Below are 25160 nucleotides of genomic sequence, written 5' to 3' on the forward strand. Positions count from 1 at the left end.
GAAATGCCACAGTCGGACGTCTGAGCGACATCACAGAAAGGGCTTTGAAAAGAAATGCCACAGTCGGACATCTGAGCGACATCACAGAAAGGGCTTGGAAAAGAAATGCCATGGTCGGACGTCTGAGCGACATCACAGAAAGGGCTTATAAAATAAATGCCACAGTCGGACGTTTGAGCAACATCACAAAAAGGGCTTTGAAAAGAAATGCCACAATGTAAATAACAAGTATGCCACCGTCGGACGTCTGAGCGACATCACAGACAGGGCTTATAACAAATGTAAATAACAAGTATGCCACCGTCGGACGTCTAAGCGACATCACAGACATGGCTTATAACAAATGTAAATAACAAGATTAGTCCATCCACAAGAATAAACTTTTAACCGGATTTTTCACACATGTATTCCTCCGGAGTTTTGTCACTGAGACTGATATCTGACAAGATAAGATGAACACAGTACTTGGACAAGTACAAGATGATTTAAAGGATTTGTGACTCTGCAGAGTTTGTACTGACTCACCACAGCCAACGGATTTCCATAGTCACGAAGGACTAGTTCCGTTTACGGTATTTCGGTAGAAACACATTTAACCAATACACACCCATTCTACCTCACGATGCCAGGAATCACCCTAGACAACGTCCAAGAAAAACTTTGAGACGGGGAGGTCACAACCTCGAATAGCATGGGATCAAATTTCTATACGCGCGCTCTAAGGGGTGCCCCCCTCTCGGTCCCAACCGGAAACACCCATGCCCCCTGACCGGATGACGGGCTTTAATCCAGGGCCATGGAACCCTCATCCCGGCCTCTCTACTTGGTGTGTACCAGGAAAACGGTTGCAACTTACTAAACCATATTCCTTGCGGAAAACATGTGGCAGTACAGGAATGGAAATGAATGGGAATGTGATTTGATTCACGATGACACTGATGTCAAATGGACTGGCATAAGACTGGCATGTCACAACACTGCCATCTTACCCATCCTCATGCCATCTCATGGCCATGCCAATATGTATCCAACAACATATGGCTTTCCGAAACTTACTTTCCACTTGTGCTTGAAATATAACATTTAAAGAAATGTTCATAAACATGCCATGAAACTCCTAAGATGCAAACATGCAACAAACACTTCATCATATCAAGAGTTCAAACATGCTTGCCTGGTTCGGAGTAGTCGGAGTCTAACTGGGTGAAGTTTGCGGCTCCGTCACTTCCTCCGGAATCTACGGTATAAGAAAAATACGCACGTAACGTAAATACCGCGAGGTGCACAAAAAGAATACCAAATAATTTTGAAATAAATCTGATAAAAAACTAGACAAAATTTTAAGAAGAACAGAAAAAGAATCAACCAAAAATACTTTTCTGTTTAAAAGATATAAGGGTTTTGATCCAGGGACCTTTCTGTAATGAAACAGAAAACTCCCTGGGGATTCAGCAGAAAAAACCAGAAAACGGTTTGTTTAAAAGAAAAGGCTGAGAGGCTGACAGGCGGGCTCCACCCGTCAGGTTTGAAAATTCAAACAAGGGAAACAGGGCGCGACGGCGCCCGAGAGATGCGGTGGTCGCCGACGGCGATCCACGGCGGAGCTGGGTGATCGGGGGGTACCTCTGTGATCAGCACGTCCTTCCGCGTCTGTGGGTGGTGGTGGTGGTCGCCGGCGAGTGTTGTGTCGACGGTGGCCCTTGCTCCGGCGGACGGCGGTTCGGGTGGTCGTGGGCCTCGTCGGAGAGAGCTGCTAGGATCAAATTGGAGTGGGGGTTAGACTCCTAGAGGTGGTACGAGGCTACGGGCGAGAGTAGGGCGGCGGAGGAGTTCTCACCGAAGAGAACGTTGCCGGAGCCTGAGGCGGACGGTGGTGGCCGGAGTTGAGGAAGAAGGGCCCCTCAAAGCTCTTCCAGTGGCTAAGCGGGGTCTGGTGAGGTGGTGGAGTTGTGCGGGGGCGAGAGCAAGCTTGGGGGTGCTATTTATAGCCGGCCCGAGGCGGTCGCCGTGAACGGAAAAGTACGGCGAGCGATTACGGCGGCGCTGTGGCTGGACGGTTGGAATAGGGGCTTGAGCATCGACTAGACGAAGCACTGGTGCCATTCCAGTGTCCAACTCAGCAAGGAAGGGGTGGTTACGGCCTGTCCTCGACGGAACGGCCGCACGGCACGTCGGCAGCAGAGAACGCGCTCTGCGCGTGCCAGGCCACGGCGACAGTGCTGCATGCGTGCGCTGGCAAGGAGATGGCCACGCGGAGCTCTCAGGAGGTTTGGGCGGTGCCGAACGGCGTTATGCCGCAGTGTGTCCCCCTGTCGGCCGTTACGGTGGTTCTGCCGCCGCGGGACACGCCGGCGCAAGCGGGCCAGGGCGCCACCGACGCCAGGAACGAGCCAAGCGCGCGTGTGGACCTCCGAACAAGGAGGAGGGGCTGTGAGCAACGTGCCAAGTGCACAGTTTACATGTGACTGAAACTCTGACGAAGAAACGACACAGAAATCTGAATTTTACTGAATATGAACAGTAACAGTGCATGCCAGGTGTTCGACAGAATGATTTTGGCATGTGAGGATTTTTCCTTGAGCTGGTTTTTGGTGGAGTGGTCTCTCATTGCAACTAGAGTTTGCCTGAATTTTGGTGGAATTTTTGGAGAAGTGGAGATATGAATTTCACCAAATTTGACAAATCTGGTTCAAACTTGCAGAGGTTGAATTTTGAAAATTTTGAAAGGAAGAAGAGTGGATCATGATGGTTCTAGGTTGTGGGTGCTAAGGACTATCCAGGGGAGTTGAGTTGAGACCAAAAATCAAAGGCATTAAGGTACTTGCTTTGCAAATGACCTAGGCTCAAAATAAAGGACAGAATTGTTTTTGGAAAAGAAACAAATGAGATAAAATCCAAAAATGGATTTTATTAGTTGGGACAGAATGTTTGGGTTGATACAAAGTGGAAGGAGGGGTTTGGGGGGAATTTTACCATAAGAGGTATGGTAAAATCAAGAAAGGATCAAAACCAAATAAAAGCCCAAAACCAAAAAGGTTTTTTTTAAACAAAAACCACAAAAATTTTGGAGTGTCACAGTCATGAAGAGAGCAATAGCAATATACTAAACGATCAAGTACCAAGCTAACGGAATGGGCCAAGTCAATCACATCATTCTCCAATGATGTGACCCCGTTAATCAAATGACAACTCATGTCTATGGCTTGGAAACATAACCATCTTTGATTCAACGAGCTAGTCAAGTAGAGGCATACTAGTGACACTCTGTTTGTCTATGTATTCACACATGTACTAAGTTTCCAGTTAATACAATTTTAGCATGAATAATAAACCTTTATCATGAATTAAGGAAATAAATAATAACTTTATTATTACTTCTAGGGCATATTTCCTTCACCATATTCGTCAAACATGCCATCGATGTCTTTGCCATGGAATTCATCCCCAGGTATGAATGGTTACGTTCCATGGGCTTTTTTTTATCCGTGGATGTAATATAATTTCTTATATCATGAAAGGGTATTACCAAATCACTATATATTTGATTAGTTATAAGTTGTTACTGATCCAGAGGGCCGAAATACTTGATTTGTTGTTTCATTTGTTTATTTCGGCTGTACATGCTTTGGTGGATGAAGTTTACATGGACCTTATGTTAACGCCCAATATTTATCTATCGCCCTAAGAATATGTCAAAGTATGGCTGGTGTAGTATTCTAACATCGTCCTTAGTTCGATTGGAGAGCGAGACAAGTACTATGGAGATTACGTTTTGATAGTTGAATTCATAACAATGGCCACAGTGTTGGTGTTGTTTATATATCTCCATATAGTGTTGTTCTGTGAAGCCTCATGCCTCTTAAAATATTTCTTGCACAATAATCAAAGCCGAATATGCAATGTTATTCGTTTTGGAACTTTTGCCATATGTGCTAAACATATTGAGTCTTTCGGTGATTCGTTATGAATAGTGCAACAAATATTCAAGGGTTATCAATGTTTTGATGAATCACTTATAATTTATCTTGGGGTATGTCTAGATGCAAAATTTACCTTGGGTTCCTTTAAAATTGATCATATATCTAGGCACGAAAATTGGAGAGGGTTGGCATAGCAAACATACGGCTACCATGTTAGTCATGGTGTATTGCACGTCTATCAATAGTCGATGCTTATTCTTGCCAATATAGGTAAGGCCGAATTGGAGCTCACCAACTCGGCCACTAATGAAACTTTTGTGCAGGCAAAGTAAGGATTCGAGAAAGTTGTTGATTATCTGTAAGATCCTAGCAGAAGGGTGGACAATATGGTTGATTGATGGTCTTGACATGCATACCTATGAAACTTTATAGTCGGATTAATGAAGTTGGGAAAGTTTCACCCAAGCTTGCATCAAAATATTCACACAAGCAATGGCCGATATAAACTTATCGTCCTAAGAATATGCAAAATGGCCGATGGAGTGTTGACATCATCCTTAGATCAAGCTATGTGCAAGTTATTTTTTGCACACAAGCTTTGTCGAAAAACAGAGGGCATGTGTTGACACCAGATTTTGGCACTGTCAAGAACTTATTTAAGATGGCCTCAAATGAAGAAGTGATCTACATGAAAGAGTTCCATATTGTTGATATGAACATCTTTGAAGTTTGGGTCATCACCGTACGATTTCATCTCGAAGGCCGAAAGTATGCTCAAAATACTAAAATCTTATATTCAGAGTACAGTTTGGACGACTAAGCCCCAAGACGACCTCAAATGGAAAAATGATCTACACAGATTGTTTTCGTCTCGTCGAAATGATCAATTTTGATATAAAAATCGTCCAGATCCGAGTTCGTATGCAAAAGTTAGAGCAATCGGGGTGCAGCCCTGTCACGAGGCGAGATGTTGCGCGCCCCATCAAATGCATGTCTGATGGGTAGCGCGAGGGAATAGCCTGTTTTGCGCGACCGATTTGACCCTCAAGATGACCTCTGATAAAAAATGTTCAACATGAAAGTTGTTCGTCGTCGAAACGGTCAAGATTGCTTTTGGGCTCGTTTCCATCCGAGATCGTTTACCACCAGAAAAAAGACCCGCAAGGTGCAGCCAGTTTAAACCGAACAGTTTTGGAAAGTTCAGACAAAACCAATCCAAATTTGATTAGGGTTTTGGACGTGAATACAAGCTTTTTCCTTGCACGGGAAGTCCAGCCGCCTCTTATATACCTAAGGGGTGACGGCCGATTGAACAACACACAATCGATCAAATCATCTATCACTCTTTATCTTTTATCTTTTCTCCTTAACCCTAGTTCTTTTTCTTCCTCGTTCTTCGTCTGTTCTTCTTGTTGTAGGGCGGCGAACCTCAAGGCCCTAGGGGCGGTCAGGCCGATCTAGGGCAGCCCATAGCCGCCGCGCGTCATGACGGGGTCTCTCCCGGGCGTGTGGGGTTTCGGGTCATCAAAAACGCCGGCCGGATTGCCTGCGTACCGCGTTTCCGGACAGGTTTCCTTCGACGTGAGCTGCGGTGCATCACCCCCGGCGTCGAGGGTACACGGCGAAGGAACATTTGGTTATATTGCTTTGCTTTCTTTCTTTTGCACATCGTCTTGGGAAGGTGGCAATGCAAAGACGAGAGGCGAGAGAAGGGTGGGACGGTAGCCCCCGTGGAAGTTCCATTGACATTTCGAGGTTTCCCACCATAATGGGAACTCCGAGATGTGGATCCGCTGATCCCACTGCAACCCTTGAACGTCGCCGAGAATTGGCGGCGGCGAGCGTCCTCTCGTGCCATACATGTGCAGAGTGTCGCCGTGCATGTAGCAGAGCATCTCGCCACCGTCGACCCATGCGCTCCAAGGCCCCAAGTGGTTGTTAGCCTCGTTGATCTCAAAGCAGCAGTGCCGATCCCACCGCAGCTGCTTCCCGTCCTCCGGCGGCGACATGACCCAAAACTGGAGGGCTGTGGGCGTGCTGTCGGTGTGCAGCGCGAAGCACAGCCGGCCGTCCAGCTCGAAGGCGCCCACCCGCGGTATACGCTCATCATAGGCGATGATCATCTGCGCCGGGAGACGGTGCGCTCGGCACGTCTCCGTAGCCACGTCGACCACCAGTACTCGGTTCCAGCCGGTCGTGAGCAGGTACAGCTTGCCGCCGATCAGCCGTGGCGCCCAGGCCGTGATCTTGGTTGGATGCGGCAGCGAGAGGTCCGTGTGCCGGCGCCAACCTCCGGCGTCGCCCAGGGTGTACACGTCGACGACCGTGGACGAGAGCCTGAACAGCTTGTACTCGTTGGTGGGCGGAGTGAACCCCAGGGCGAAGAGGTGCTGCGTCTTGCCCTCGGCGGCGAGCGGAGGCGCCTCCGGGAGCGCCAGCTTCTCGCCGGTGACGGGGTTGCACACCACCGCCGGCGCGTCGGCATTGTGGCGGTGGACGAAGCAGAGGAGGCCGTTGCAGACGTTGGTGAGGCCGTAGCCGCTGGGGATGGCGACGGAGCGCATGGCCCTGGCCTTGCCGGAGGACGTGAGGAAGAAGCTGGCCTCGTCAGGCTCGCGCGTCTCGGAGACGAGCAGGACCTCCGCCGCGGGCGCGACGTGGGTGGCGGCGTGGAGGCTGCGGAAGGAGGGGTCGCTGACGACGCCGCGCCACAGCCTAGAGACGCAGCGGGACCGGGCGACGTCCTTCGTCGGCAGCTTCACCAGGATCTCCTGCAGCAACTCGCTAGGGATCTCGCCGCCGGCGCCGTCATCAGGCTCCAGCAGCCGCCGACGTTGTCCCATCGCTAATGGTTGTCGATCGACCGACGCGACGCGACGCGACGGCGGCAACTTGAACCTTGAAGTCGATCGAGTTGTGATTTCAGGGTAGATTGCTTCGTTGCGACTTATAATTGCCGTGTTCCGAGTTGGATTAGGTATCATCAACTCAGACTCCTAGGTGAACACGCAGATAAGAGAGACTAGAGACCAGACCTGCCGTTGCTCCATCGATCGATCTGCCGTTGGTCATCATCGGACCAAACGCTGACGTCGACGCCCCCGGAGGCGCACGGTCGGCGGGATCAAGCCGAGGAGAGGTGATAGGTTCGTGAAGTTTTGAACACGTTCATCTTTGACCTTTCTGTGGTGATTGTACTCTGAAAGAAACCATGAAACTTCGAAAAAACAAGCAATTCAAAAGGAGCCGGTAATTTGATTCCAGGTTTTTTTTCTCAATGAAGTGCATTTCTATTAACAGTTTGTCTAATTCACATTTGGATGTTTTTTAAGAATGTCACATCTAAGCTCCCACAAATATATAATGCAGCAACAAGAAACAAAAAGAAAAACTAGAACAAAAAAATAGACCACAAACATAATGGACATCAGCTTAGATTTGACATGACTATGTAACATCACATCTAGATGTGTCCCCTAGACAGACCCTTCTATTAAAGAATATACTCCCTCCGTTCCTAAATATAAGGCCTTTTTTAGAGATTTCAATATGAACTACATACGGAGCAGCAAAATGAATGAATCCGCACTCTAAAATACGTCTATATACATCTGCGTGTAGTCCATATTGGAATCTCTGAAAAGACTTACATTTAGGAACGGAGAGAGCAGAATCAAACGGATACAAAGCATGACGAGCAACACCTCACCTCTGTGTAACTAAGATGCATGCAGTCAAACATTAACAAACTGACGATGAAAAAGACGACATATGGGCAACAATAGAGTCATATAGGACCGGCACTATGCCTACGTAGGAGGTGATGGACCGATCCAGAGACTATGATGCCACCCATGTTTGGTAAAAACCTCCCTGACCACCCATATGCTGCCACACCGTCTTAAATAGCGGTTGGTATTCTGTTGACCTGGAGATTGAAGCCACTGAAGCGCGAGGAGGCGGAGGAAGCGGGAGTGGCGCCGGCGGTAGCGAGGTGAGGCCTCCGGTGTTGGAGGATGAGGCCATGGCGTCAGGGCCAGGGAAGGCCGACGCGACGGCGGACAGCCGCGGCGGCGAGGAGGGCAACGATGCGATTTTAGTGGGGGGAGAATTTGGTTTTAAGATGTTTTGGGGGAATCTAAATGTTGTCGACGCAGGTCGAGCGGTGACGGACACGACACAACACCCACCACAACTAAAGACCTGGCAACTGCATTTACTGAGGTTTGCCACTGAATGTGCTCATCTACGTCATTAACTGATTTTTCTACATCATTTCGACTTCAATATTTTTCTATGTGTGGTACACACCATCCAAAGTGTCATGCTCAAACATTTGGCCACTTTTTTTTAGTTGGTTTGCTATTTTTCATACATTAACTGATTATTCGGCCATTTTTGCCCGCACTCCTGCTTTTATCCCACAGATAAATTCATCAAAGTTTATAAGTGGCGTGTGGTCAATTTATGCCTCCACTGCTGTCTGCATAGCAGTAGCCGGCGACATTGTGTACCCACAACTAAACTGAGTCAACCTATAAGCCTTTTCTCAGTAGCGAGTCGCTAAATTCATTAAAACGCTACCATAACTTCCTTGAGCGACATGCACTGCTTCTAGCTGGTGCTCGTCGCCCGAGGATGAGGTGTCGAAAGTGCATGCGCGCGCCAAGTGTTGGAGAAGATTTTCCACCGGAGATAGGACGATGAAAAAAGAAGAGATAGATGAATAAGAGAGAGAATATTGCCATGTGAGCAAGACTGGTCAACATAGACACCGCTTCAAATTGGAGGGACGAAACTTGTCCGGAACAAAACGTTCGAGATGTGACATTTTTGGTTTTGAAGTTGAGGGATCAAAGCCGTGCTAATTGATAAGAACATGGACAAAGCATATACTTTTCTCATATTACTTTGCTTTCAAGGTCTTTACATATATGAAGCTCAATGGACGAAGTATCGTGGACTATTTGGCTTGAAGCAGTGACTAACCAAGAGCTTATAGAGCCACGCGCCTGGACCTGGAGAAGCTGTAGTACGAAGAAGGAGCAGTGATGCCGTTTGTGAGGATGAAGGCTGATTCCAAGCATGACGAATGTCTGAAACATCTCAGACTAGCTGTTACTCCATCTGTAAAGAAATATAAGAGCATTTATATCACTATTTCTTTACAGAGGGAGTACTAGATAGCATCGACATTGAAATGAACGAATCCCTCTGGCTTGAATCGACCTACGAGACAAGGCAATTGACAACTTGGGGAGGGCGAATTATATGGCGGGAGCGGGAGCGGGACGGTGGAAGGAGAGAAGAGAAGACATGGATGGATGGATGAATGTGCTTACCTTATTTTGGTGCTGCGTCGATGTCCACAGCCTGCGCACGCACTTGCGGTGTCGCTCTCTGTCATGTGCCCAACAGGGAAAGAGTGAAACTGTCACAGCACGATCTAACCAGCACCACGCGGCCAGCTTCAAGAGTTAGATCATGCTGGCAGCTTCACGCTTTCTCTTGGGCACTCGAACTACCACCCACCCTAGCTAGCTTCGAATCCATGGAGGATATCGATGCCCCCGTGCATGCTTATATAGACGACGCTACATACAAGATTGATGGAGGGATCACATGGGGGGCGTCCGGGTCCGGCCGGTCAAGATTGGGCTCGTGCTTCCGCGCGGCATTGTCGCTGACTCCCGGCGGAGCGGAGCGGATCCGAGACGGACGGGAACGCCTGCCGATCGCCGATGCAGCTGGACTGGACTGCCAGTCGTGCGCCCAATCGGCGCAAAGTCAGAAGGCCTCACATGCACGGCCTTGTCGTGGCGCGCCGCGGATGGAGGGAGCTGGGCCTGGTCCCCCCGGACAGGGATTATAGTTAAAACAAAGCGCCGCCCCCGATCTTGTCTTAACCCGCAGACACCTCCGCCCTCGAGAAGCCAAAATCAGACGCACACCACATATAATAATAGTACATTTGGTCCCCTCAAAAAAAAATAGTACATTTGGTTTTCATTTTTGTGAGGAGCAAGCTAGGCAGACGTGCATGCACGCGCCAGCTATTAGGGCCATCGCAGCGCACCGCTGCATCTGGTCAATGGCGTGCCGTTAACTTACCGGTCAAAATCAGTGGCAGCGAGTAGAGTCGATGATGCTCTGCTGGAGTACATTTCAGCTCATAGGTGTTGCGGCCTGCAGGCGAGAATTCTACTGTTACTACGGGTAACAGTTCGGACAAACACTTGTCGGCTTGTGATCATGGCACTTGTCCACCCGAAACAGGTACTACCTCCGTCCGGGTTTATTGGTCCCCATTGTATTCTGTGCCAAATTTTGACCATAGATTAAACTAATAAAATGTTTGCGCATGTCACCAAACATTATATTTTTGAAAACTATGTTCAAATACGAATTCAATGAGATAATTTTTCTTGACATGCATTAATATTTTGTTAGTTAAATCTTTAGTCAAAATTTGGCACAAACTATAAAGAGGACCTATAAACCAGGACGGAGGTAGTAATAGCAGCCTTCGTTGTTTGAAATGTCTGGTTGACTTCGGCATCCTCGATGCGTGCTAGCGCACTTTCCAAGATTTAGCCTGCGAGATCTGCATTAAAGAGAGAAAGTGCCATTCCATCTACGTACGAGACTTTGCATCCAATCTAATATACATGAAAATCTTGACTTTGCACAGCCACAGCGCCTGCAACGTTTTTGCCGACGACTAGCAATACAACTGTTGGCAGGGAAATCATAACACACAGCCTCTAAAAAAAAAGTTCCGTTCCCGTTTGTTACACAACTCAGCATTCTAAGGTTACATGATCACCACTGGACCAATAATCGTACGTACACAGATACATAAAAATGGAGCCTTGACCTAAATTGATTGATAACTTAGACTCAACTGAATAATATAAGTTATGGAAAATTGGAAATTACTATGAAGAAAAAAATTACATGACATACACATACACACACGACCAGGATGGAGACTGCTACAACAGGTGAGCCAGGATGCAGCGCTGCTGCAAAACTGACCCAGGAGGAGCTTCAGCGGCCAAAGTCACCACTCGCCTTGGTTTGACTTTTTCCGCCACCACCCGAAGACCAACATCAGTGAGATGCGGAGTGTTCCGGTTCGAACCCCGAGGCAGTCGAAGCTGGCCAGATCCAGCGACCTGCTATAACAGCTCGGTTTAACCTGTCCTGGCCTAGGCCAATCTGGCAGCGAGACTGCCTCACCATCAGCTTTCTCGTTCAGGATCCACAGGTTCAGCTCAGGTCATAGCATGTGGGCAAGGAGCAAAGCGAATTGTAAATTTGCTCGGCCTTGGGGCGCCTAGATGCGGTTCCTCTGGTGCACTCGTAGAATAGATCAATTAGAAATCTCAGTTTCTCTGCATGAGCATCAGATGTGATCCCCAACTTTAGCCTCGTAATTGGCTCGTCCACTGTCCAGAACGCTTCTAATTCTTTAGTTAGCCTTGGCCTTTGTTTCTTCCTCTGATGACATACAATTCATAAGATGTTACTTCGTATATGGTTACCCGAAACAACAAGCAAATACAAAATATACAGGAGCCAACTTCTGATGTAGAGGTCTTACCTTTATGAGATCATATATTTCTGAATCTGGTAGTCCCTCGTAGGGTATATGAAGTGTAAGCATCTCGAATATAAAACATCCATATGACCAGATATCCACTTCCTGCATCAAAGCCATATTTAACAGCATCAATACCGCTTTATTTTGGGGTGTTGGTTGGAGATAGAACTACATCTGATTAGCATAATCCGGTAGGTAGCTAGGGGCTTATTTGCTGATATTAACATAGTTTATCAATTTTCAAGTGGATCTTAATAATATACTGAAATCCAAGTGGCTTTACACTAACCAATAACATGACAATGCACATTACAGTACACAGGATAGTCAGCAAGCAGAGTAACAATCAGCACACAGGATACATGGCAATGCACATTACCACACACAAGTATAAATGTTTAAGATTAGCTAATGCAAGCAATTAAGAAAAATAAGTGTTCCACTAATACACCATGATAATAACTACCAAATATTGTAATTTTCAATCAGAAACATAGCTGAGCTACTCCGCAGTACATACTGTATGGAACACAAATACCTAATGGTTTCCTCAGCTACTGTTCAGAGCTATTCAACAAGAGTTGAGGAAAAAAAGAGGACAGCGCAATGTTCAAATGAATACTTACCAGTCCATACTGGGTTTTCTCATGCATGGCCTGAAGAACCTCTGGGGCCATCCAACAAGGTGTCCCAACACAAACATTTGGTGGATATGTGCCATGGTGAGCTATACAGCATGTATGGGATAGAGAATGCACAGGAATGGATCTGTCAAAATCAGAGAGTTTGACTACTGGTGTCCCATGACTCCTCTTCGAATCCAGATCAACCAAAACATTCTCGCTTTTTATGTCCCGGTGAATAACTAGCTTCCTGTGCATCTCCAACAAGGCACAAGCAACTTCTCGAGCAATGTAAAATGCCAGGTCCACAGGTACATGTTTCTTGCCCTCTTTTAGTAATTTTGTCAAATAGCCCTAAATTTGAAAATAGAAGGTCAAGTTATCACTGAGAACATCTAAACAAGACTTCAACGAATACAAGGGTCATAAAGATGAACGAACGAATTTACCTTCAGTGAACCTCCTTTCACATATTCCATTAAAATTACAGACTGCATTATCCTGTACTCCTTATCACTATCATCTTGAACCCATTTAGAAGAAAGTTGATGACCATATATGTCCACTATGGATCTGTGCTTCCTTAGAGCATTCATCATTCTTACTTCCCCAAGAAGCTTGTATTCAAATTTTTTTACTTCATCATTAGAAGCACGCCGGGTATCTAGGTACCGTATCTGCATTTGAAACCAACACCAAGTAAATACATGAAACATAGTAAAGGCACCAAAGAAATTTAGAAGGAAAACAAATAAACCTTTGCTGCTGCATCGACTGAACCAATTTTGCAGTGGTAGACAGCACTGGAAGCTGTAGCTTCAATTTCTTTGCATAGTGAGACTGAAGGGAAGGAAGACCGAGGCGTATAGCCTTCATCGTCAAGCGCAACATGCAGTCGACTGAGCGGAACATACCTAAAACCAAGTGCACATAATTAGTAACAAAATAATTTTGTAGTCAGGAAGAATCACTGAATAAGCATATAGCATGTACTTTTGTTGTCAACACCTCCATGAAGCAGCATGATTAAAGTTTAAATACTAGATCACAGATAAAGCGCCCTAATATCAGGCAAACAAAATAACAAGCAAAAGAGTATGCAAGAACAAAGCAATAGCTGAAATGAAAGACATACCATACCATACCATACCAATATAGGGTGATTAGACACAATGTACTAGCATATCCTGACAGGCTGACAGCTACATATTGTACAATATTTCACAATATCCAATTTTGCGATCGCACACATAAGGCATTGGCATTATCAGTTCTCATATTACAGATACGATTACAATATTACTGACCTTTTGCAATTTAAGTCATAATAAGCTAGTAGATTACTACCTCCGTCCTGGTTTACTAATCCCCCTCATATTTTGGGTCATACTTTGACCATGATTTTAACTAATAAAATATAAGTTATATATAGCAAAAATAATGTCCTTGGAAACTACATCCAAATACGAATCCAAAAATATATTTTTTGCGGACATGCATTAACATTTTGTTAGTCAAATATATGATCAAACTTTAACCCAAAGTATGAGGAGGACTAGTAAACCACGATGGAGGTAGTACATAGCACATCGATACAGTATAAACTACATATGGCATTTGTGTAGGCCATGTTTTGACCTGATCACAAAATTGACATAACACTGAAACAGCAGTAACAATATAATGACAATATGACAGAACCAGCATAGTGGAAGTTAGTTGCTACCATAAATTTCCAAGGTAAAGTGGAGTCAGTATTTTTCCCTATACGATCACAAGGCACTCACCTGCAGAAGTACTCTGGATCTGTCTCTTCCTTTATGTTCGTGGGGTAACACGCATCAACAATCATCCTTACCAAGATATTCCCTTGTCTAACAGGGACAACATTCCAAGCATGAGGCGTGTAGTCAAGATGCCCCCTCACAAGCTCACAAGGAACTGGAGGATCCGCCCGGTCACACAAATACTGCAATAGATAAGGTAGCCATGTCAAAGTCTCAACCGATAAACATAAAACATAAGTCGGATAACAGAACGACAAGGTACCTTCATCAGGACAGCTCGGTGCCTACAAACACCAAACTGCAATGCCCCTATTGGTACAATGCCTGAATTATTCCTTTCCTTGATGATGTGTATTGATTTATCACAGAGACCAGTAAAATTGAAGTGCCCAGGAGGAGTACTGGCTTGTTTTGATGCTTCATTGCTATCACACATGCTACCAGCAGCACAAGTACAAATGAACGGTTGCTCCTTCCTCAAGCTAACAATAGCTCCCCGTGTTCTCCTCAGAGAAGCACTTCGATCACAACCTCCAAAACAGTCAGAGACAAACAAAGCAAGAACTGATGCCCTTAGCAAGTCCTGACCTGCATCTTCATCAGTTTCAGAATAACTTGGCCTCTTCAAACTGGATAATAACAGTTGTGCTGAAGAAGCAATTGTGTCCAATTCTTCATCTTGTTCTCTTAAGATAAAGAAGCAGAAAAAGTTAGGCAGATTGCAAACATATCCTATGCTCTCAAATAGACCAATCAGAAAGAGCATACAGCATATATAAAAATGCAAATTTACCAAACAATGGATAGGAATGTGCACTAACCTGTCCAAAAGAATAACTTCACGCGCATACAGTCCGAGACTCCGTTCGTACTCCTCTAATGGCATGAATGGCATATCTCGTCCCGCATCATAAAATCCATCCGGTAAATGGTCATCTATGCTGCAAAATGATTCCACACTGTACTTATAGGATAACTTCGAGGATTCATCAATTGGTCTCGGGCATTTGCTGGGTTTGGGATTATAGTCCATATCAGGATGCCTTTTAGATTTCAGTGTAAGCTTAGATGCCTCTGAAGTGTTCTCTTCAGCAACTTCAACTGCATTGCGGGTTGATGAAGCGGTATCCTCAAGTTCATTTTCAATACTGCCCAGACAAGCTGCATCGGTGCTGATACCAGAATTGTTGTCATGACAACTTCTCATATTTATTCCAGTTTTTCCATCGTCATATTGGTCCTGAAGCATCATGCCACTATCTTTTATAAGCCCATCTGAGTCATAATCGATTATGCAAGATAGGTCTTCAGATATAGAACTTGTTTCTTTCAAATCCTGTGCTGAACTTTCTTCAACAATGTCTTTCATCACTGGCCTGTTTTCCATATCATCTTCGGTCATGTTCACAGCCATTTCATCAATGTCATTTTCACAAAGCCTGCTCCTGCTGGACTCCAAACGCTCCTGGCGAGCCTGCTGTTGCAGGCAATCCCGTCGCTTCCAGCCCTTCTTCATTTTCTGTGCGGAATGAGCTTTTAAATTTGGGGAAATATCTGTGGGTGAGCATGAGAGCACGCCATTGCAAGCATGACTTGCAGGTCTAGGTTCTGCTGAACTTTTTATGCTTGCGATACCTAGACGTTGTAGCCTGTCACTCTTCAAAGGAATTTCACCATTTTCCCTCATGTCACAGCATACCCAAGAGGGTATCATAAAAGAATGGGAAATCCTATTAAACTTGAAGATAGAAAAAGAAAACTATCAGGATCTGATATTCGAATTTCTAAGCATAAATAGAAGACATAAGAAAACATCCACAATACAATCATCAATAGAATTGATGAGTAAGTCCATATAGTATCTCGTGAAAAAAGATAGTAATAAAATAAATGGCTAACATTAACACCTCCACAACTTCTCTTTCTGGCAAACACACCCCATGCAAGTATTGTTCTGCTTGCCAACACCCTCCTTCCCCTAATTTTCATTACATTTAGAAAAATCGCATGTTGATTCCATTATAATCATTTTTCTCAAAACTGACACACTAATCTCTCTCCAAGTATAATTGTTAATCAGGTCCGGACAAATGTTGAATGTTTAGTTCCAGAAGTGAATGAATGCCATGTAACAAGCACCAAAATCACACATAACAAATACAAACAACACATCAAAGATCAGAACCAACACTGTTGAAGATAATGTAAATTATGTCAACATGATCAAGACATAGCAATAATTAGGAACAGGTGGAAAGCAATACTTCTGATGAGAACATACCTGAAGATTAAGATACTGCAGTGTAAGCATAGAGACTAGTTCAACTGATCCAAGGGATGTCAATCTATTGTTCGATAAGTCAAGGCTTTCAAGACATCTCAAAGAAGAGATCCCTGATGGTAAATCTACCAACTTATTATTAGTCACTTTGAGGAATTTCAGGGCCCGCAACTCGGTTATCCAGTTAGGCAAGTTCTTCAGCTTGTTGAAAGACAGATCAAGTTCTTGGAGCTTCCTGAGGGAGCCAATCTCAGGGGGGAGGAACCTAAAGATATTTAAAAAAGAATGTGAAACCACCATTTTTTCCAGGGAACAAGAGAAAAAAAACAAGTCAATATAGCATAAAATAGAAATCATCATCAGGAACACCATACAAGTTCCCTATATTTGGTTCAACTGTCCAAAGTCGACATAAAATTCAATTAATTATTTCAAATAGCCTAGATCAAGAATATCCAACTTCTGCATACCACATACCACATCAGTATTGGCATTTTTCTCATTGTTCCAAATATCAGCCAGTTAATCGGCATCTCGGTTAGTTCATCGCTACTCGTACATCTCCAGATACAAAAAGGCCCTATTCACGCCATTAACTGGTTGGGGCAATTTATCGGTCTGGGCCGATTAACTGCTAGGGAATTTTTGGCCCAAAAATGGCCCGTTCCCTCCCTTCTTTCACAGCTGTGCGGGCATTAGGTTAGACAGCCCCCTCCCTTCTCCCACTCGTGGAGGAGCAGCTGCTGCAGCCGTCCCATCCCTGAGCAGCTTCCGCCGGCTCCGCCCCCTACCCGAGCAGCAGCCGGCGCCGGCCAATCCCTGGTCCCCTCCCTGAGCAGCCCATGACGGGCTGTTGGCTCCGTCCCCTCCCTGAGCAGCAACCGGCTTCGTATCCTCCCCAAGCAGTCGCCAGCGCTGTCCCCTCCCCGAGCAGCCAGCATTCCCTCCCGAGCTGTTTCATCGTCTGCTCCTCCTGTCCATGGTGTCCCCAGGCAGCAAGTAAACTCAGTTCTCTCCTCTGTGATGTACTTCTGCTGCTGCTGATGCGCTCTGCTACCCTCCTATGTAGTATCTCGACATCTAGTATGTGCTGATGTGGTGCATTTGGCATTTGTAGCAATCTACGGTTGCTTCTACTACAACATGTTGCTATGTAGGCTAGGATATATAGATTTTGGCCCTAGTAAACCTACCGATAAATTCAGTTAATAGGGCGATTCGCCAATTTATCCCTACTCAGCACCCAACTGATATGCTACCAGTTGAGAATTTTGCTACAAAATTTAACCACAAAATCATTTAATCATCATCCAAGCATTTGAACTTTTAAACATCTGCAATAACCATCAGATCAGTACATTTCCAATATTGAGACAAAGTAACTTGGCTACAACAACCATTTATAATCAAACTGCGCAACAAAGTTGACAAATGCCCCTGCATTGCCAAGCTAGGGACATGATTCAGAACAGCTAGTTAAAGTAAGGTGGGTAAACTGAATGCTCCTACAAACACCAATTACCTCTATAAACTACTGCAGAGACATAGCAAATATTGCAGGCATAATGGTAGCAGCTAATGTGCAGGTTATAAAACTTAAGAGTAGCCACAGCAAACAATTCAACCTGATTTAACACATGGCAAAGCCATCATGGTTGCCAGAAGCTATTGGACAGTGGGCATGGAAAAGTTGCACCAAACCAGCATAGATTTATAATTAGATGCTAGTCTGCTAAAGGTTTCTTATACACATCCATTTCTCCTAGGGTGGTCGTGCTACTGAAATAAACATAATATGGCACTAGAAAACACACAAAAAAGCAAGCTTACGCTGCAAATCACAGATGGAACATACAATTTGGCTGATTAAACACGAGAACAGTAAATTAACCACTGTAGCAAAATTAGCAGTAGGCAAGCAGGCAGGCAGCTGTCAATTGAAGTAGTGGTGTCGTGCAGCATACCTGATGGAGAAGTGGCAGATGGTGAGCTTGGTGAGGCACTTGAGGCTGGCGATCTCGACGAGTATGGAGCAGGCCGAGGGCCTGGGCGGCACCAAGGAGAGCTCGAGCTCCCTGAGCGCCCGCATCCGGCGGAGCACGGCCCCGGAGACCCTGGGCGCGGAGACCTTGAGCTGGAGGCTCTGTAGCCCGTCCAGGTCCCCGGCCTCCGGGGGCAGCACCTCGACGTCGTTGCCGAAGAACTTGAGCGCCCTGAGCCCCCCGCGGCACTCGCCGATGGAGCGGGGGACGAGGTTGTAGGCGTTGCGGTAGATGTAGAGCTCGCCGCCGCGGAGCGCGGCGGGCGGCGGCGAGAAGGGGGCGAGGTCCCATGTGTTGCCGGCGACGTCGGCGGCGTCGGATCCGCGCGCCGGGAGGCCTCCGCCGTCGGGGTCCGGCGCGGCGGGGTCCATGCGGGCGCCACCGTCGGCCGCGGGGTTTTTGGGGCGGCGCGGCGCGCCGCGGCCTAGGGTTTCGTACGGGGGGCGGGGAGAGAGTGTGAACGGGGGAGGGGGCGGGGAGAGAGTGTGAACGGGGGAGGGGGGGGAGAGAGAGAGAGGGAGAGCGGGGGTGGGAATTGTATAAGTTAAGCTATCCTAAAGCTGAGATTTGGACCGGGTTCTGATTAGTTTCTGTCTCGAGGGGTAAAATGGAAAGGCGGCCACGCGGTCACCCCGCGCTCTCCGGGAAGACGAAGCCGGTGCGGCTCGGACGGGGTCGCGGTCAGGCTCGGGCGCGGTCGCGGTCCCGGTCGGGTCGGACCCGAGCCTGTGCGTTCAAGGGCTCAAGGCCCACTTTGAAAGAGGCCCACTCACCGTCCCAGATTTTTGGCTGATCCACATCGCTCTAGGCTCCGGCTCTCGCCGCCGGCCTCCCCTACTCCGCTTCCCGCCGGCAGGAGCGACTCCTTCTGCCGCTTTCCTCGGCCCGTGCTTCGGCGATGCCGGCGACGGAGGAGGAAGGCGCGGCGGCGGCGGCGGTGGCGGAGGAGGAGGCGTACGAGCAGGAGGACGGGGACGGGGAGGAGTACGACGAGGATGAGGAGGAGGGGTACGAGTTCGGCGACGCGGCGGACGCGGCGCAGTGCGTGGAGATGGCGGAGCGGGGGCCCGGCGGCGCCGTGGCCACCGTCAGCATCCGGGACTTCGAGGCCCTGGCGGCGCTGTCGCGCAAGCGGAAGGCCCTCCCCGCCGAGGAGCCGCCGCAAGGGGACGAGGCCTCGAAGCGGAGGAGGCAGCAGGGCGAGCTCTCCGAGGCGGAGTCGGCGAACCTCTTCGACCAGCTGATGGAGGGGTTCGGCCTCCGGCGGAAGAAGCGGCGGCGGTCCAAGGACGGCAAGAGGAAGGGGCGGGCGAGAGGGCGGAGGAGCCGGTGCAGCCCCGAGGTCATCAAGAAGCTGGGCGACGCCACCCTGCTCTTCACCGAGAACAGGTTCAAGGAGGCCATCCCCATCCTGCACGAGATCGTCCGGATCGCGCCCAACCTGCCCAACTCGTACAACCTGCTCGGCAGCATCTACAAGGAGAATGGCGAGATCGACAAGGCCATCAACTTCGTGATGCTGGCCGCCTACGTCTCGCCCAAGGACGTGTCGCTGTGGAAGAAGCTCATCGACCTGGCTCTGAAGAAGGAAGACGCTGCTCTGGCAAGGCACTGTGTTATCAAGGCAATGAGGGCTGATCCGGAGGATGTGGGGCTCAAGTTTGATTGCGCGAACATATATCGCACCCTCGGTGACTGCCACAAGGCCGCGGAGATATACGAGCAGATTGTCGGGATTCATCCCTCCAACACCGTCGCCCGTAGAGCGGCGGCGCAGATGTACAGAGACTCTGGTCAAATTGATAAGGCTATTGATTTGTTGGAGGATTTTATCAATGCTCAAACTTCAAACATCGACTGGGGTCTTCTTGATTTACTGATATCCCTTCGTCTGAGAAATGATGCCCATGGTGAAGCTCTTAGGCAGATCAAGAAGGCACAACTGGTGTTGGGATCCGGACACAAATTACCAGTACGGTTGCAAGCAAAAGCAGTAATCTGCCATGCTTATCTTGGAGATCTGAAACATGCTGAGGTGTTCCTTCAGAGTGTGCATCTGGGGCGTTCAAAAGAGAATGCTGATATGGTTAAGGAGGTCGCTAGCACTCTTCAAAGTTTGGGGCAGTATGAGTATGCACTAAAATTTTACTCCATGATGGAAGACGTTGCTGTTCATAATGATGGTGGCTCGTATGTGGAAGCTGCTCGATGCTACATGGTCATGGGGGACAAAGGAAAAGCTATTCCTTACCTCTATAAAGCTTTAGAAGGGATGGAGGACAATGTCGATGTACGGATAACCTTATCTTCTCTTCTAGTCGATGAGAATAAGAGTGATGAGGCTATCAAACTGCTTTCTCCTCCTGAGAATACAGAGTTGCAGTCCGCTGATATCCCAGATCATCAGAAACCTTGGTGGCTTGATGGGGAAGTAAGAATGCAGCTTGCCAAACTTTATTACAACAAAGGCATGATGGAGAAATTTGTGGAAACCATTTTTCTTCCCATTCTCGAGACACTGGATATCGAGTATGCTAATAGAAAGGTCAAGATGAATAGAAAGCTTACAAATGATGTTCTGCAGGAAAGAACTAAAGTGCTGGGGGAAGCACGTCAAGACAGCGTATTTCAAGGATGCAGGCCTATAGCATCGACTGCAGAGTTAGTCAAGGCAAACAGAGCAAGGAAATTGCTAGAAAAAAGGGCAGCAGAGTCAAATGAAGACACAATAAGAGATGATACACGTAGAGCAAAGCAGAAACCTCCTCTTCCTGGTCTGCTGACAAATGTGGAGAACCATCAGCTTGTGTTAGATCTCTGTCGAACACTGGCTCTGCTTCAGCGATACTTTGAGGCGCTGCAAATTATCAATCATGCTCTTAGACTTGGAAATGATCCCCTCTCTGATGACATCAAGGAGGAACTACGGTCCTTGGGCGCTGAAATAGCATACAGAGCTCTAGATCCCAGCCCTGGCTTTGATTATGTCCGTTATGTAGTTCACAAGCACCCGCAATCCATCTCCGCATGGAACTCCTACTACAAGGTGACATCAAGAACAGAAGAGAAAGGTCATTTTAAGTTTCTTCTTCGGGCAAGAAGGGATCCCAAGTGTGTGCCTCCTAAAATCATATCTGGGCATCGGTTTACTGCTATCAGTCAACACCAGTCCGCTGTTCGGGATTATCTGGAGGCGTACAAGCTGGACCCGGAGAATCCTCTAATCAATCTCTGCGTTGGTTCGTCCTTGATCAACCTCTCCCTGGGCTTCAGGCTTCAGAACAAGAACCAGTGCATCGTCCAGGCATTCGCGTTCCTCTACAAGTGCCTGCGCATCGGCAGCAACAGGCAGGAGGCCCTGTACAACATCGCCCGGGCGTACCACCATGTCGGCCTCAAAACCCTGGCGGTCATCTACTACGAGAAGGTTTTAGCCATGGAGGTGGAAGATCACCCCATACCCAAGCTTCCATTCGAGGAGGATTTACAGGAGCACCAGGATTTCAGGCCTGGCTACTGCGATCTCCGAAGAGAGGCTGCGTTCAATCTGCATCTGATCTACAAGGAAAGCGGAGCAACTGATCTGGCGAGGAGGATCCTCAAGACCTACTGTTCTATTTAGGAATTGGTTGTTTATCTATACTATATACAAGTACTTGGCCCTGTCTATGTGGTTGCTGCTGCTCAGCATTTCCATATAATCGTGAAGGCAGGCGATTTTTCATAGTGGAGTCCAAAAGAGATTCTAGACTTTGAAATGGTTCTCCTCCCAGGTTTTGTCACACTGGTTTCGGAATGATAATATGTCTGTTTCTTCCAATTTGATCATGAAACAAAATGGATGCAAATCATTTACTGTACAACATAAAGTACATGAAAAGAACTGCCTAAAACAAAAACACTAGCTGCAAGCTAGTAACATGATACAAAAGACAAAACAAACTAAGCCTTCACTGAACTTTATTTATCGAGACATATATAGGGTGGCTGATAAACCTCTACCACCAGGTGGTGGCATCAGAGTTTGTTCGAGTATCGGTAAACTTACAGCAGTATCATTACCCATCAGACAGTACATTTATTGAAACAGCATTGTCTAGAGCGTCGTAAACTGCTCAAAAATAAAATGCAGATGCAGTGCGGTGTCTCAGCGATTCAGTGTCAAGATTGGCAGTTTACAACAAGGGTCATCAAGCTAGTAGTGGTTAGACCAATCAGCAGCACTACCGACGCGAGGGATCCCCGAGTCCTTCTTGGCCTCGCTGTCGACCTTGAAGGTGGAGCCGCACATCTGGCCCTGGCTGTCCACACGTGGCACGGCCTTCAGCTCGTTCAGCGGGTGCTCGAAGCTCTGCAGCCCTCCAGATGTGGTGTAGAAGCAGCCTGATGAACAACGAAAATGTAGTGTCAAGATGATGAGTACCTCACCCGAATTATAGGGATACAAACAAAGATGACATGGGTGAACCGTGGCAACGCTGCTCTTTGTGGTGTACCTTTGGGGAATGGCGCAAATGAGTTTCCACAGCCTGCCTTGAGAAGCTCATTGTCGTCAGAGAACACAAGGTGGTCTTCAGAGTCGACGCCCCAGAAGAAGGGGATACTGCCATCAGCATCCTGTTCAAGAAAAGCGGTTGCAACTCAAAACCATATTCAACTACAGGTTAAGAATTTACATCCTTTCAGAAGAGAGATGATCTACTCACAGCAGCGACGAAGGTGGATTTCGACACGGTGTCGTACAGGATAAAAGCGAACCTTCCACTGAGATCTCTCACGACCTGGCTGGCTGGGAGCGGGCCCCTGTCCCGGAGGGTTCTGTAGGCCTCAATCAGGATGGTAACCTCATTTGCTGTCTTGCTCAGACCATAGTGTTGCTTCAGGTTGCCAATGTTCTCAACATGCCCTTGGAACAGGCAAAATATGTCGTTCACAGAACCAAACATCCTGGATACGAGCGCAAAGACAAAAACCGGAGTCAGGTTAACATATTTCAAGAATCAGATAGGAAAATAATTCTCAGGAGCACTAGTCGGTTAGAAAAAAAAAATCCACGTTACTGCTATTTGTTGGAATTACCACATGCCTAAATAGACACACTATCATGTGAAACATTTTCTTCAAAAGCAACAAAACGATGTTACTTGAGTCACATCAATGTTCATTATGCTATTCAAGTTGGCAGCCCAATACTCCTAATAGGTTTGACAAGTATGTTGTCAGCAAACATGATCTTTAAGTAAAAATTTATCGCAAAAAAGAATAAGTAAAAGTTGCTTCCTATCGAAAGAAAAATTGATCTTCACTTGTGACTTTTTTTTTTGCTATCATCTTCACTTATGAGTTAGTTTATAATGGGGGGCAGCTCCCGAGTGGTATGCGCGTTCGTTGCACATGACATGTTGCTATCGAATAAAAAAGAGCAATAGTCACCACCATCACCGGTGGGCTGGCTGACAAGGAACAATTGATTAATTAACGAGTATCAAGGTAAGATGGACATGTGCATTGTATCAGAAACTTCAATGTTACTTCCCTTCTTCATGACGAATCTTTGGACACGGACGCAAAACATAGTGTAGGGAAAAAATATGGCATATTATATATCTATACATAAAGGGTTCAGGCAAGACTCCAGCTCCTCACATCACGAGATTTGTTTGAATCTCTTCACGCTGGATCAAAATCATCGGTGTTGGATAACATGATTGGACCCAGGATACCAGTGTGAAGTTTCAACTTTGAACAGCAGGAATCAAGACAAGAAAATCAGTCTCAACAGCTCAAATGGTAAGCTGGATCTTGACTGTTTAAACGCTAATGGTAATGGTAATATGGACAGGATCTGAACATACTCGTCATAATGGTGATGTCACATAACTTATGTTGCAGATCTGATGGAGAGTCTGGCCTAGAATTCACGCTGCGGAGCCCCCCAACTATAGACCAGAAATCGCCGGAAAGCTCCACCCAAACCAGCACGGCACTGAAAGCTACGTCTCTAGCTGGGCTGGCCCGGAGAAACCAGACGAGAAAGGGAGATCTCCGCAGGCTCCAAACGGGAACCTCCAACAAAGTCCCGGCGAAGCGATCGCGTCGCCGGATCAAGCGCCGTGAAGGCGTGAACACGGCGCAGCTTTCGCGTCACCCGACAGCACTGCAAGCGCCGGCTTACTCGTAGTATTGTACAGTATTATTGAGCAAGGCTGGCGGATAACGGAGCCGTACCTGGGGACGAGGGGGTTCTTGTTGGCCGAGGAGTAGGCGAGGGCGCCGGCGGCGCCGAGGCTGACGGTGACCGCGGCGTCGTTGGCGTCGGCGAAGCCCTTCATGAGCGCGGCCGCGCCTCCGCCCCCTCCTGCCGCCGTACCCCCTCCCCCGGCCGCCGGCGGGCTGCGGAGGCCCTCCGGGCACTTGGCCACCGTCTGGTCGAACACGGCCAGCATCTCGGCGCGGCGGTGGTGGTCACCTCTCCGATCTCTCTCCCCTCTCTCCTCTCTTTCCGTGTGCTGTCCCCGTCTGCTTTGTCTGCGTGCTGCGGTGTGATCTCTCGGCGACGCTGAATGGCCACCGCAAGTCAACAGATATAGGGGGCTCGGTTTCCCGTTTTGCCCCTTGGTCGGTCGGTTGGTGGGAGATTCCCAGGGCTTTTCTTGTGGCCGCCAATGGTTTTCTGTATCCTGCTGTTGGTCTCTACTACGTGGATCGTAAATAAACCGTAGAAAATCCAGGAAAAATCGCAGAGAATGCAAAAATGTGGGCCGTTTATTATCTGTAGATTATCTGGTTGTATCCGAGGGTAGTTTGGTAACTTGGGTAAATAATAACCGGTCCTAGTCCCAGAGGTCTTATCCGTTTTTTTTCTGGTTGATTGATTTTTTTTTTAACATAGAAAGGCGCA

The 25160-nt window shown here is 47.3% G+C and overlaps 3 protein-coding genes across 3 annotated transcripts; 1 reads left to right on the forward strand and 2 right to left on the reverse strand.

Moving 5' to 3' along the window:
• Positions 1 to 10685: 10685 nt before the first annotated feature.
• Positions 10686 to 18722, reverse strand: LOC123113278 (uncharacterized). The gene is made up of 10 exons (XM_044534479.1): positions 18182 to 18722; positions 16218 to 16482; positions 14758 to 15674; positions 14199 to 14622; positions 13937 to 14118; positions 12907 to 13063; positions 12599 to 12826; positions 12153 to 12503; positions 11527 to 11628; positions 10686 to 11423 (listed from the first exon to the last, which is right to left on the reverse strand). The coding sequence occupies exons 1-10, from the start codon at positions 18628 to 18630 to the stop codon at positions 11193 to 11195; spliced, it is 3306 nt and encodes a 1101-aa protein (XP_044390414.1). The 5' UTR covers positions 18631 to 18722; the 3' UTR covers positions 10686 to 11192.
• A 321-nt stretch (positions 18723 to 19043) lies between these two features.
• LOC123113279 (general transcription factor 3C polypeptide 3) lies at positions 19044 to 22079 on the forward strand. Its single transcript, XM_044534480.1, has one exon. The coding sequence runs from the start codon at positions 19158 to 19160 to the stop codon at positions 21879 to 21881; it is 2724 nt and encodes a 907-aa protein (XP_044390415.1). The 5' UTR covers positions 19044 to 19157; the 3' UTR covers positions 21882 to 22079.
• A 115-nt stretch (positions 22080 to 22194) lies between these two features.
• Positions 22195 to 24828, reverse strand: LOC123113281 (stem-specific protein TSJT1). Its single transcript, XM_044534481.1, has 4 exons — positions 24488 to 24828; positions 22966 to 23206; positions 22756 to 22876; positions 22195 to 22642 (listed from the first exon to the last, which is right to left on the reverse strand). Exons 1-4 carry the CDS (start codon positions 24703 to 24705, stop codon positions 22455 to 22457), a joined length of 768 nt encoding a protein of 255 aa, XP_044390416.1. The 5' UTR covers positions 24706 to 24828; the 3' UTR covers positions 22195 to 22454.
• Between the last annotated feature and the right edge of the window lie 332 nt (positions 24829 to 25160).

This window comes from Triticum aestivum, chromosome 5B (genome assembly GCF_018294505.1).
Source record: "Triticum aestivum cultivar Chinese Spring chromosome 5B, IWGSC CS RefSeq v2.1, whole genome shotgun sequence".
NCBI lineage: Eukaryota > Viridiplantae > Streptophyta > Magnoliopsida > Poales > Poaceae > Triticum > Triticum aestivum.